General features: G+C 37.3%; 1 protein-coding gene across 1 annotated transcript in view; it reads left to right on the top strand.

The window, feature by feature from the left end:
- The window catches only part of LOC101891589 (uncharacterized), a 217,936-nt gene extending 204,361 nt beyond the window's left edge, over window positions 1-13,575 (top strand). Inside the window, exons 7-14 of the mRNA XM_020037100.2 lie at window positions 320-416; window positions 600-1,515; window positions 1,579-2,097; window positions 2,506-2,658; window positions 8,464-8,742; window positions 8,822-8,977; window positions 9,045-10,382; window positions 12,740-13,575. Coding sequence (XP_019892659.1) covers window positions 320-416; window positions 600-1,515; window positions 1,579-2,097; window positions 2,506-2,658; window positions 8,464-8,742; window positions 8,822-8,977; window positions 9,045-10,382; window positions 12,740-12,800 — 3,519 coding nt within the window. The 3' untranslated portion in view covers window positions 12,801-13,575. The remainder of the gene's footprint in view (window positions 1-319; window positions 417-599; window positions 1,516-1,578; window positions 2,098-2,505; window positions 2,659-8,463; window positions 8,743-8,821; window positions 8,978-9,044; window positions 10,383-12,739) is intronic.
- The last annotated feature ends 348 nt before the right edge of the window (window positions 13,576-13,923 follow it).

The raw sequence follows: 13,923 nt of genomic DNA, 5'->3' as shown, positions 1-13,923 counted from the left end.
ATTCGTGCCAAAGGCCATAATTCCAGCGCACCATGGCCACCAAAATCTCCGGATACCAATCCGTTGGACTATTGTTTCTAGAGTATTTTGGAAAGCAAGGTTGGCACTAAAAAATTCCAAAGTGTCGAACACCTCAAGCAAGCGCTTTGCCGGGAATGGCCGTTTGAAGGCCATAATTCGTGCCAAAGGTGACCAATTCGAACAAATCTAAACTCATTCTAAAATTTGATTCTATTTCCGACATTTTTTGCTTTCAGTCAATAAAATTAAAAAAATGCAACGGCATAATGGGGCACATAACTGTTTTCTCTATTTTCAGATGGAAGCTCTAGTACGTGAAATGCAAGATCCCGATCATGGAGTTCCCGTTAGGCAGCAGAAGATGTTTTTAACTTCTATTCCTTATGCCTTCATGGGTAAGTTTTAAGACTGTCCTTTTAAAAAAATCCAATCATATCCCAGGTTACAGAACATATAGCGGCCTAGATGCCATTTTCAAATCTTTTAAAGTATTCTTTGATGTCCTTATCAATATTTCAATATTCTCAAATTAAAATCTCTCTCTTTTTATTCCACCCCCACCTTCACACACCCACCAGGTTACGATCTTATTGAATGGCTTATGGATCGCCTGCAAATCGAGGAATCCGAGGCGTTGAACATTGCCAATCAGCTCTGCCTGCATGGCTACTTTTTTCCTGTCAACGATTCCAAAACCCTGTCCGTCAAAGATGACTCATCGTTGTATCGTTTTCAAACTCCCTACTATTGGCCATGGCAACACAAGGCTCCGGACAATGTCGAATATGCCATATATTTGGTAAAACGTTCGCTGCGCAACAAACAACGTCATGCTCTAGAAGATTACGAAGTTGATGCCTTGGCATCGTTACATAAAAATCTCAAAGGAAAATGGGAAATTATTTCAATGCAAGCCGAGGAACAGGTACGCCTGGCCAAAGAACGAAAGAAGGGAGAAAAAATTGTTGGTGACTCACAAGAGAGAGCCTATTGGCGGGTACATCGTCCACCACCGGGACAATTTACACCATTGGAAGCGTGTCCGGTGCCATCGCGGGATCGTCAGGGCACGAAACAAAATAAAAAGAAAACCGTCGAGGATATGCAGCGGGATGTGGACTATCTGAAGAAATCGCTCAATCGAACGCGTATGAAAATGTCTCAGGCCTGTGAATCGTTGGTAGCCTATTCGGAGACATTTTCCGATTATGATTTTTTCCTGCAACCTGTGTTGCCCTCGAATCCTTGGGTTACCGAAGATGTCACCTTCTGGCAGTTGAACAATACTTTTGTTGATATTCCAACGGAGAAACGGGTAAAACGTTGGGCCATTTCCATTGAGGAGTTGGTATCGGATCCAACGGGCCTGCAGGAGTTTACGACATTTTTGGAAAAAGAATACTCTCATGAAAATATACGCTTCTGGATAGCGGTGAATCGTTTGCGCCGATCTGCCCATTCTCAGGTGCCACGTAAAGTCCAGGAGATATATGAGTGAGTAGAGGGGGAGGGGAGTGGAAGAAAAGGGGAATTATTGTTAATGTTTTGCATTTTCAGGGAATTCCTCAAACCTGGCGCTCCTTGCGAAATCAACATCGATGGCAAGACCATGGAGAGTGTATTGAAGGGCCTCAAGAATCCCTCTCGTTTCACCTTCGATGCCGCCTCGGATCACATCTATATGCTGTTGCTGAAGAAGGACTGCTATCCTCGATTCATACGTTCCGATCACTACAAGCGTCTGGTGGAGACGGGCATACAGCCCTCGCACAAGAAACGTTTCTTCAACTTTGGCGGTGTCAGTGGTGCCAAAAAGAAAATGACTGCCGCCTTGTCCAGCCAACCGAATCTGGGTGGCAACAATGAGTCCAGTAGCAAGAGTACAATGGCTGCCAGTGGTAATTCGTTCATAATGTCCACGGCCCCGCCACCGGGAAGTTTGACTAGGCGACGCGGCAGTGATCGCAGTCTAAGCGGTTCGGCCCATGAACTGGCGGTAATGGGTGTGAACAAGGATAGCAGCTCCAAGGTGCCACACTCACATTCGCAGAGTAATCTCAGTGAGATACCCTTCAGGTAGGTAACCCGACCCTCCCCCCAAAAAAACCTAGCTAATACTAATAAGCAGCGATATAATTTTATCGAATCATAATGCGCTTTTTTCTCAATGGATTGACATAATGAGATTGGTTGTTCTTTTTTCTCTTGTTTTCCAATTGGTTTGTATTTTTCTGATTTTCATTTTCATTTTTTTAATTTTGTTATTAAAAAAATTAATTGTTGTTGTTTTTCTGTTCTTCTTTTTTTTTTGATTTCCACTCACCCTGCATTTTGTCATTAAAAAAACCAAATTTTTTTGATAAAAAAATACAAAAAACCAAACCATCATTATAATCGAACACCTATGAATACTCTGCGACACCACCTCCATCACTACCACCACCACCAAAAACTACTACAACAAATTCAATTGACCAACAACAGTAGTGACAGTGTTTATCGCGGTGACATGCCACCACCGCCGCCCACCTCTCAAGAGACCTTGTATTGCGAGCAAAAATTACAACGTCTTGTCCAGGAATATGGAAATCTCGAAACTAGTCTAACAACACACCATCACCACCAACACCACGATCAGTAAGATTTCGCCGAAATGGAATTTTTTTCTAAATTTTTTTCCTTCTACTAAGCCTTGCTTTGGCCAAATGATTTTTGTTTTTCTCAAAAATATCTAATTTTGTAAAATTCACATTTTTTGTTGTTAAATTCCCTTTTCATAATTATCGTTGTTGTTGTTATTGTTGTGTGCTCAAAATGTACTCTTCTCAATGTTGTGTAAAGCAAAAAAAACAAAAAAATGAAATCAAAACAAATGTCTCTGTCCTATGCTGCCACCAAACTCCGTCCAACAGAAACTGCTCTCTTTTTTTCTCTCTCTGAAAATAGCAACACTTTCTCTCTATCACTTTCTCCATTTCAATCTACCATTTTATTTATTCCAAAAATCAAATATATATGTAAATGTTTTTTATTTCTAATTTTTTTTTATAAAAATTTCTCATATTTTGCTAAAACGATTTTATTTACTTTTTGTTGTAAAAATGTTTAAGAAAATTCAATGCTGTGTAAATTGGACTTTTATTTATGTAATTTTTTAACCCAGTAAATTTGGCAGCCAGATCTGAGAAGATATCACACTGATAACCATATTCTAAAAACATATCGTATGATGTATATCTTACAACATACTTTGGTCTGTTCCTGAACTGCTTGAATACTACGATAACCATTTTTTACTATATGATTTCAAAACTTGTAGATTTATGCAGAATTCTGGAAGAGAGTACCTGAAATACATTTACTAGATTCCTTTTTGTCATATTTCGGGTCCATGATAAAATTGTTATATAAAATTACTATTTAAAATCGCTCGATTACACAGTACGAAAAAATTATTATTTTTTTAATAGATATGGGGTATATCAAGCATATTATGCAAATAGAGCTAAAAAATGAAGACATGTGTATCGGCTATTTGAAATTTGACATCGCAAAGTAATCTATATAGAGGGAGCAATTTCCCCCCTCTTCTGCACTTTTGGCAATTTCAGATTAAGATTTCACAGAATCCGGGCAACATTACAGCTACAGAAATGTTAAAACCCCCGCTAGTCAACAAAGTCATCTTTTTGGTCCTTTTTCTAACCTCCACCCTAGTATGGAGGGCATATTAAGCTTGCCATTCCGTTTGTAACATGTCGAAATGTACATTTTAGACCCCAGCATAAAATTATATGTCGATTTAGCGATTTCCGACCGTCTGTGGAAATCACCCTATCTTCCGAACGAAATGAAGTAGGTTGATAAAATTTTACTCAAATGTATATTATATCTGCAGCACTCATGGACCATGTAGGCCCACGTTTTGGCATAGCCTCCATACAATGGTACTATTTTGGTGATTTAAGCGACATTATTTACCGTAAATGTTTCAAATTTGGTATTTGAAGTTCGTAATGGATATTAGAGCCCAAGACAAAAAATTGTCTGTCTAGGACCACGTCCTCGTATAGCCCCTATAAAACGGCACCTCCCGATATGCGGTATTTTGATGATTTTAGCGATATTATTCATCTGAAGTTGAAGTTCGTAGAGAACACTACAGCCTATGACAGAAAATTGTCTGTGCAGCTCCACGCCTTCATATAGCCCCCATATAATAGAACCTCCCGATATTCGGTATTTTGATGATTTAAACGACATTATTCACCGTAAATGTTTCAAATTTAGTATTTGAAGTTCGCAAAGGATACTACATCCTGCGACATAAAATTGTCTCTGCAGCTCCCCGTCTTCGTACATAAATAGCTGCACCTCCCGATATACCGTATTTTTATGATTTCTGCGATATTATTCATCCGAATTGTTTCAAATTTGGTATTTAAAGTTTGTAATGGATACTACAGCCTAAGACAGAAAATTTTCTGTGCAGGTCCAAAATTTCGTATAGCCCCCATATAATGGAACCTCCCTAATTTTGGGTATTTTGGTGATTTAAGCGGCATTATTCACCGGAATTGTTTCAAATTTAGTATTTGAAGTTCGTAGAGGATACTACAGCATAAGACAGAAAATTGTCTGTGCTGGTCCACGTATTCGTATACCCCCCATTAACTGCACCTCCCGATATTCTGTATTTTGATGATTTTATTGACATTGTTCACCGGAATTTTCTCAAATTTGGTATTTAAAGTTCGTAATGGATACTACAGCCCATGACTGAAAATCATCCGTGCAGGTCCACGCCTTCGTATAGGCCCCATATAACAGTACCTCCCGATATGCGATATGTTGATGACTTAAGCGACATTATTCATCCGAATTATTTCAAATTTGGTATTTAAAATTCGTTATGGATACTACAGCCTAAGGCAGAAAATGTCTGTGCAGGTCAACGCCTTCGTATAGCCCCCATATAACAGTTCCTTCCGATATGCAGTATTTTGATGATTTTCAAAATCTCCTCCCTATTTTCGGTATTTGGATGATTTAAGCGACATTATTCAACGGAAATGTTTCAAAATAGGCATTGGAAGTTCGTAATGGATTTTTTTTCGCAAGTTTCACATTTGAATATTGTAATGGCTAATGACAAAAGTTGCCTTTGCAGGTCCAAGTCGTCGTATAGACCCTAATGTAACGGCTACATTAGGTATTTTTATGATTTTAACAGAAGCTTTAACGAATTTTATTTTTTGGAAAATTGGCAAATTTGTTCCAAATGGTGGAGGGTATTCAAATTTCGGCCCCGCCGAGCTTGCAGCCTTTTTCAAGTACCTCCCCACAAAAGGGTCAAAATTTTGAATAAATGTAACTATTATAAAAACGAAATAACCATCCGGTTGCCTTCAAATTTCACACATCTTTATATTTTTATTAATACCAGATCTGGTGATCGGTCCACTCTTTTTGGTACCTCTCCTCCAACGGGTCAAAGTTTTGAATAGCGATAAAGCTAGTACAACGCTAAATTAACATCAGATTCCCTTCAAGTTCGGCACATCTAAACATGTTTATCAACGCAAAAACTGTTGTGAATATGGCAGATTTCGGCCCACTCCTTCTGGTACCTCCCCCACAAACGGTCAACATTTTGAATAACAGTTTTGAATATCCATAACGATAATAAAATGCGAAATAAGCATCCGATTCCTTTCAAAATAGTCATATCTCAATATTTCTATCAACGCAAGATCTGTTGTGAAGATGGCAGATATCGGCCCACTCCTTCTGGTACCTCACCCAAAAAGGTTAAATAAAATGCGAAATAAGCCTCCAATTTTCTTCAAGCGAAAAAAAAAAACAAATGCATAAAGCAAATAGGCCCACCACTTTTTGGTACCTCCCCCACAAACGGTCACAATTTTCAATAAGTATATTTCACATACGAAGTCAGAGATTTTTAGAGTATCTAAATATTTCTCTCAATCAGAGTTTTGAATTGAAAATAAAAAAATAGTCCAAATCTGGCACGTTGTAATATTTATATCAGATTTATGTCAAATACGAAATGAAAAATATTAGCCCACTCCTTCTTGTGCTATCCCAAGTCAAAATTTATTTAATAAATGGATATTGGCTGAGGTTATACACCACCCCTCGACAAAACCGACTGATACTTTCTAATTTGTTTAAGTTTCTTTTCGATATAAACTTTCAAAACGCCGACATACGAGTACAATAAAAATAGAGATTTTTTTTCCTCCGGTAACTTACAGGAACATTTGACGAGGAATATTTTTATCTTTGACGTCATCCTTGTATAATTATGCTTTGTTGGAGATTTTTGCACAATTTCACACAAATTATGGCCTTAACCCTAAAATGTATTTTTCATATATAATTTTGGCGTTTAGGTAAGATTTAGACTTTCGACGTCTTCTAGGACCTATTGTAGAATTGTATGAAAAATAATTTAGTAATATATTTTGACTAGCTATGATCCCGTTTAAGGGGGCCAAAAAAAGAACCAAAAATATTTTTTCTGATTGACAAAATGTCAGATAAAAATATCCCACATATTTATACCCTACACCACAAGGTGGTCTTTGTGCATTTGTTTGTAACAGGCAAAAGGAAACGAGATAGACCCATAGTTCCTTTTGATGATCTGCATAGAATCACATTCTGAGTCGATTTATGCATGCCAGTCCGTCTGTCCATGTATTTTTGTAAACAAAGTACAGTCCGATATGTTATTATTGTCCTCCATAGCCGTAATATTCACTCTGTAACAACAAATATTTGGGGAAATATATCAAATACAGCTCAGAAATACCTTTGCTAAATTTTATCGAGATCGGTTCAGATTCGGATACAGCTCCCATATGTAACTTCGTCCGATTTACCTTTTATTGTGCACCAAACGTCTGATATTAGCACAAATTGGATGGAATTTGGCACTTACGACCGAATTTAGTCTAGAAGCTAGTATGTCAAATTTGGTGAAGATCGGTTCAGATATAGCTATAGCTCCCATATATACTGTTCATCCGATTTATTATATTTGTTACCCACAGCCGTAATATGCACTCCGTAACAACGATATTCAGGGAAATATATCAAATACAGCTCAGAAATATCTTTGCCAAATTTTATCGAGATCGGTTTCGATTTGGATATAGCTCCCATATATATCATTGTCGATTTCAAATTAATTGTGCACCAAATGGGCAATACAAGTCCGAATTTAAAATATGCAGATGCTTCGGAATATTTAGTCCTTTGAACTTTAAAATATAATTATAATCATAGCGTGTATGATTGAATTCTCCCCTAAAAACTTTTAATTGTTATGCGGAGCTCTACTAAATTAGCGAAGTGGTGAAAGGTATCATAAAGTCGGCCCGCCCGACTTTAAGACTTTCTTTACTGCCTTGTATTTGCTTTACTTTCATAATCTCCGTAATTATTGAAAAAATTGAAATTTGTCGCACATTGTTATTATCCTACTTAGATCGAATTCGGAGTTGCCCATCTTCCATATCGGTCCCAACTTCTGGTACCTAATTTACCTTATAGAACAAGGAAGGGTCATCCTATTTTGTTTAAATTTTGCAAATATCAATATTCGTATCAGTGCTGGGTCAGATGTGAAAATTGACAATATCGATTCACTCCATGAAGTACCTTCCGCACAAAGGGTAAAAATTTTGAATAATTTTAACTCCTATAAAATGTGAAATAAGGGTTTAGAGTTTTGGTCATCTCAACATTTTTACCAATAAAAAATTTGATGTAAAGAAGAGATGTGTCCTACTGGTACCTTCTCGACATAGGGGTCAAAATTTTGAATAATTTCATCACTTATAAAATGCAAAATAAGCACCCGATTCTCTTCAAATTAAGAATATCCCAATATTTTTATTAACAAAAGATCTGGTGCGAATATGATATATTTTGCCCAACACCTTTTGGTACCTCCCCTGGAATGGGTCGCCATTTTCAATACTTACATAACTAATACCTTGTGACACAAGTCCACGATTCTTTTCAAACTAGGTATGCCTAAATATTTTTCTCAACCAAAGATCTGATATGAATATGTCTGATTATTATCATAAAATTGGAAATAAATATTCGATTTTTTTTAAAATTTTGCACATACCTATATTTATATAAAGGGTCAACAGTTTGGACAATCATATCGTCAGACTGAGTATATACATTTGTCGGCAAAACCGACTGATACTTTTTTTTAGCTTTTTGTTCCGAATTCACTATGACTTGGCAAATAATTGCACAAAAAAATCAATACAGCATTGAATTTTCTCTCTCATCTAAATGTTGTAATCGATGTTCAAACACCACAACTAAATGTTCGAATCGAACATTCAGCATACTGATGAATTAATATTTCCTCTTAACTTTTGCTTTGTACAGAGACACACCCAAAGGGAAAGCGGGACGCTTGGAGACCACTGTGGAGGTTGGTGGTGGTAGTAGTGCGGTATGTCCATGGGATGAACCGGATGAACCACCCACAACACAAGCGCCCAAACCAGTGCCAGCTGCTGTACCAGCAGCCTCCACAACTCCAGTTCAATTGTCCGTATGTCCATGGGAGCAGGAGGAAGAGCCGGCCGCAGTCACACCCGCCGCCGCAACGTCAGCAGCAGCACAACTACCAGCCATAAAAACAAGCGCACAAAGATTAACAAGGTAGGCGGAGAATATTGAAAATATTTTTAAAAACAAAAATTAGTTTTTCAATTTTTATTTATTTGAAAAATAAAAACAGCACCTCTTCGGATAATACCGAAGTTGCCGATAGATTGCAGCGCAATCTGGGCATACGTCATCAAAATACTGTCGATAGCGGTGAGACATCGGGCATGAAACGTTTACTACCAAATTTCACCGAACAACGAAGAGCATCAGTGTCCTTTACACCGAGGTAAGAAAAAACATTTGAAAATCTCTCACCTCGTTTAATGCAAATCCCCCTCCCTTTCTTTCCACAGCCGCATTTCAGAATTTCCTACAGGACGACCGTCCACGGGTGCCAAAATTTCCACAACACCATCGCCAACGGTGACATTGCAACAGGGTAATATTTCAGCTCTCTTTGCCCCGATACAGGGTCCGCACTTTGCTGCCACTGCTGTTGTAACCAAAGATCCACCTTCATCCTCCGATGCTGAAGTGGAAGAGGAATTGAATAAATTAACGATTTCGGAGCGTAACAGTGAGTCATCGGGTTCTGCTGTACTGCCGACACCAAATCCAACACCCACACCTCCACCACCACCGGTGACAAAGGTAACACCACCGCCAGAAACAGCCGAAGAACCCACGGCATTAGTTAGTGCCGAGACCCAAACCCAGGCCGAGGAGAGTCCTCGTGAAAGTTCGCCCAGCGACTCACTACATGGCAATGAGCCCGAAGAGCGTTCTGCTGGCAATGAAGCAGAATTTGAGGCCGAAGTCGACTCTGAGATCCAAGAGGTACAAATCGAGTTAATTGAATCGTCAGAGGGTTATGAGAAACTATGTGAGAGTCAGGAGTGTTTGGAAATGTCACCACCCACCATTCAGGTTGATGACGATGATGAAGACAGAGCTGGGCATAAAGAGGGAAATAAATCTCCCCAAGAGGCAACTAACGAATTTCCAGCTGGAGATACGGAAATGGCCGAAGAAATGTCGAGTGATCAAGTTAAAGAAAAGAGTCCTGCTGCTTCGGCCAAACATAGTCCAGAAAAAGAAATTGCTCCAGAGACTCAGGAAGCTGGCAATGAAACCAGTTCACCCATGCAACAAGAACAGCCGGAACAACCGCAACCCCAACCACCAACACAAGAAGAGCTTCCACCAACATCACCAACCGAAGAACTTTCCCCTACCACCGATGAATATCAAGAAGGTCTCGAATTCGGTGATGATGGTAAAAATGATTTTGATATTGCCGATACCGAGTCGACAGTGGGTTATATACCACCGGCACCCACCCCAGCTCCTTCAATGGCACCGCTGGCCGAAATGGACACCGATACGGTTGATGAGGAGTTTAGTGAAGAATTGAAACCCAAAGAGACCGCCACAACCACCACCACCACCACTCCGGTCGCTGAAAAAACATCCAAACTTCCACATAGCAATGTTGTGAAAACCACAGCCGAAGAGGCCCGTAAGAAGCGCAAGAAACGTCATCTCGATGCCAAGAAATCCATTTCGGGAGAGGAAAAGGAAAAAGAGAAGGCGACCACCTCATCGGCCGTTGCCACCGCCACAGTGGTCAAAGAAACAAGTAGTGCCAAACCGGAAGCGGATCTAACCACAGTATGCCCCTGGGAAGATGAGTGAGTATCAGCTGTGTTTTGTACCTAGAATGCCAGTTTGCTTTCGTTTTTTTTCAATGTGTGGAGGAACAGTTGTAGAAGTAGTAATAGATGCAGTAGAAGTTGAGGCTTTTATAGATTTGTTGGACTTTTTTGCATTTTTGAAACTTATTCTTTATCAGTATTTTTAAAGATTTTCGGTTTGTATGGCATAAGAATTATTAAAAAAAAGTATTATATTTTGCATATACAGGGTGAGATAAAAAAACTGCAACAGAGTCATATACCACAATTTTTACTTTTTTTTAATTTTATTCAATGAAAGCAAACACAAGTTAATCAGTATCTGTCGGCTTTGTCGACAGAAGTATGCCCTCAGCCAATATACGATTTTTTAAAAATATTTTGACTTCTTATGATTATTCAAATGTTTAGTCCCCTATGGAGTTAGTTCCGAAGGAATGTGCCAATATTGATAATAGTGTTGAATATTGTGACCCTTTGTGAGTGAGGTACCAGAAGGGGTTCAAATATGTACATCATCTGCACAACACACATTGTATTAGCGTAAATGTTTGTATGTGTTAAATTTTAAGTTGAATGGTTATTTCGTTTTCTTTGATCGTTTTGTTTTTCATAACCTTGAACTCTATGGGAGGTAGCAAAAAATGGTCCGATCTTTACCATCTTTATAACAGATTTTGTGTTGATGAAAATACTGATATATACCAAGTCTTGAATGGAATCGGATGTTAATTTCGCTTTTTATTTAAGGCTGGATATTTTAAATATCTATGAAGATATTTAAAATTTTCAGCCTTTGTGGCGAAGTTAGCAGAAGAAAAGGACCGATCTCTACCGTTTTCATAACAGATCCTGTTTTGATAGAAATATTCAGATGTGCCAAGTCTAAATGGAATCGGATATTAATTTCGCGTTTTATGAGCTCAATGGATATTCAAAATTTTGACCTTTTTTGGGGAGGTACAACAAGGAGTGGACCGATATGTACCATCTTAACACCAGATCTTAGAGTTATAAAAATATTGGGATGATGATTTAAGACAATCGGATTCTTAAATCACATTTTATAAGGGTCAACATTTTGAATAATTACAACTCTTATAAAATATGATGTAAGAGTCCGATTTTCTTCAAAATTCACATATCCCAATAATTTCATTAAACCAAGGTCTGGCGTGAAAATGGATTATATCGGTGCGCTCCTCCCCCACAAAAGGTCGAAATTTTTTCAAACAAATATTTTTTGCACAGAAAGAGAAACGATAATTCGACTTTTAACTTTTAAACTCCTAATATTTGCTTCAGTTCTATGTCAGGTGCGGAAATGGATCATGTATATGGGATCATGTATATGTATTCATAGTCAGCATAACATTCTAAGTCGATTTAAAGATGTCCGTCTGTCTATCTATCCGTCTTTTGAAATCACGATATAAGCCACATTATTTGACGTAGGGCGTCAAAATTTATAGGAATAATTTGTATTGTGTCGAGGATGGTTGGTATTGAAAATGACATATATCGGTCCACGTTTTGGTATAATCCCCACATAACGGTACCTCCCGATATTCGGTATTTTGACGATTTTTGCCTCATTTTTTCATGGATTTGTCTGAGAATTGGCATTTGAAGTTCATAATGGATTCTAGCCCCGGTGGCGAAACATTTTATGTATAGGTCCACGTCTTCCTAGAGCCCCCATATAAAGGTACCTCCCGATATTCGGTATTTTGATGATTGTTGCCACATTTTTTCACGGGTTTGTCTGAGAATTGGTATTTGTTGCTCATAATGGGTTCTAGCTCCGGTGGCGAAACATTGTATGTATAGGTAAACGTTTTGGTATAGCCCCCATATAACGGTACCTCCCGATATTCGGTATTTTGATGATTTTTGCCACATTTTTTCACGGATTTGTCTAACAATTGGAATTAGGTAGTCATAGTAGGTTATAGCTCCGTTGGCGAAATATTGTGTGTATAGGTCCACGTGTTTTTTATAGCTCTTTATAGCGGTACCTCCCGATATTCAGTATTTTGATGATTTTTGCCACATTTTCCCACGAATGTGTCTTAGGTTGGGGGTATTAAAAGTTCAGCCAAACTTAATGTTTTTTTATTAGTTAGCTATACTTTCACAATCTACTGAGGTTTTCCCGTGATTTTTGAACATTTTTAAATTAGATGCATAATCTTAATAAACGTTAATCAATAATAATTTTTATTATTTAACTTGTTAATTATATTCTTTTGTAGCATCCGCTTGTAATTACCATCCGCCACCATTGACTCAAACCGTCCAATAGACAATCTAATTTCAAATATATAAAAATATAGTATGGTTTATCTTTACAGGAATGTGACGACCAGTGATGGTACCTTTACCAAGACCTATGCTACACTCGGGTACTTATGAATAAAACCGAATCTATTTCGTAAAGTGGTCAATAAATTTCTTAAAAAGAAAAACTACAAAAAATGACACAAACTGCAGCAGTGGCCGCAGCAGAAACAGAATCAGCAGCAACAACAACAGCAGCAGCAGAAAAATTATGAAATTCTTTATAAAAACCAAAAAACAAAAACTGCATAAATCCATAGGCTTAAATACAGATGTAGCAAATTACCAAAACAAAACAAAAAACCAAAACAAATTAATGGAAGAAAACTAGAAGCGCAAAAAGAAACAAACTAAACAAAAACCAAAAAACGTAAGTAAGGAAATTGTTAAAAAAGCCAATATAAAATTTAAGTTTAAAATTAAATGAAAAAAACCAAAAAAAAAAAAATGCTGAATATCAGTTCAGAAATTAACTTGTTAAACTTAAATGTGATGAAATGAGAGATGAAAACGAGGTATAACTGCAAAAAAAATCCTCCGGATAAAGAAAGAAATATTTTTTGAGCATGCAAATTATTGTGGATGGAATGTTAAAGAAAGAGTATTGAAAACGGCGAAAGCATATTGAGATAAAAAAAGAAAATACTATTAGTATTTTAAGGTATTATTTTTTGAGCATAGTATTAATGTTTTTTTTTAGTTTAGTTGACAACAAACAAATAATAATGACTATATTTAATAAGAGAACGAAACTATTCGAAAATGTTAAGGAAGTTGATATACTGAGTGAGCGGCTACAGAAAAATTCCTTCAAAAAAGAAAAGCTATCCATATATTTTATGGCTGAGTTTTGGAAAAGAAAATAATAATTAAATGTTAAATATTGAGAGAAAAAAATATGTGAGAAAAAATAAATATTTTGCAAAACACCCATGGTGAAGTTGGTAAATGCTGAAGTGTTGAATATTGAAAATTAACAAACCAATATTTTTTCGAAGTCTTTTGTCTGACCTCTCTTTGCATTCTCAGAATTGGCAAAGGAAGCAAGGATGTTGCGAGTATTTTTTTTTTTTTAATTATTTTTGGTAGATTGTTTCCATAAGCCAGGCATTTCCCGATATTGATTATAAAAAACTAAACCTTTTCTAATCAAAGCTAGTTTAAAAACTTTGACTGCCCTGCGTATAAATAATGTCGA

This window comes from Musca domestica, unplaced genomic scaffold (assembly GCF_030504385.1).
Source record: "Musca domestica strain aabys unplaced genomic scaffold, Musca_domestica.polishedcontigs.V.1.1 2, whole genome shotgun sequence".
NCBI lineage: Eukaryota > Metazoa > Arthropoda > Insecta > Diptera > Muscidae > Musca > Musca domestica.
The sequence above is the reverse complement of the archived record's forward strand: the minus strand, read 5'-3'. Positions and strand labels throughout refer to the sequence as shown.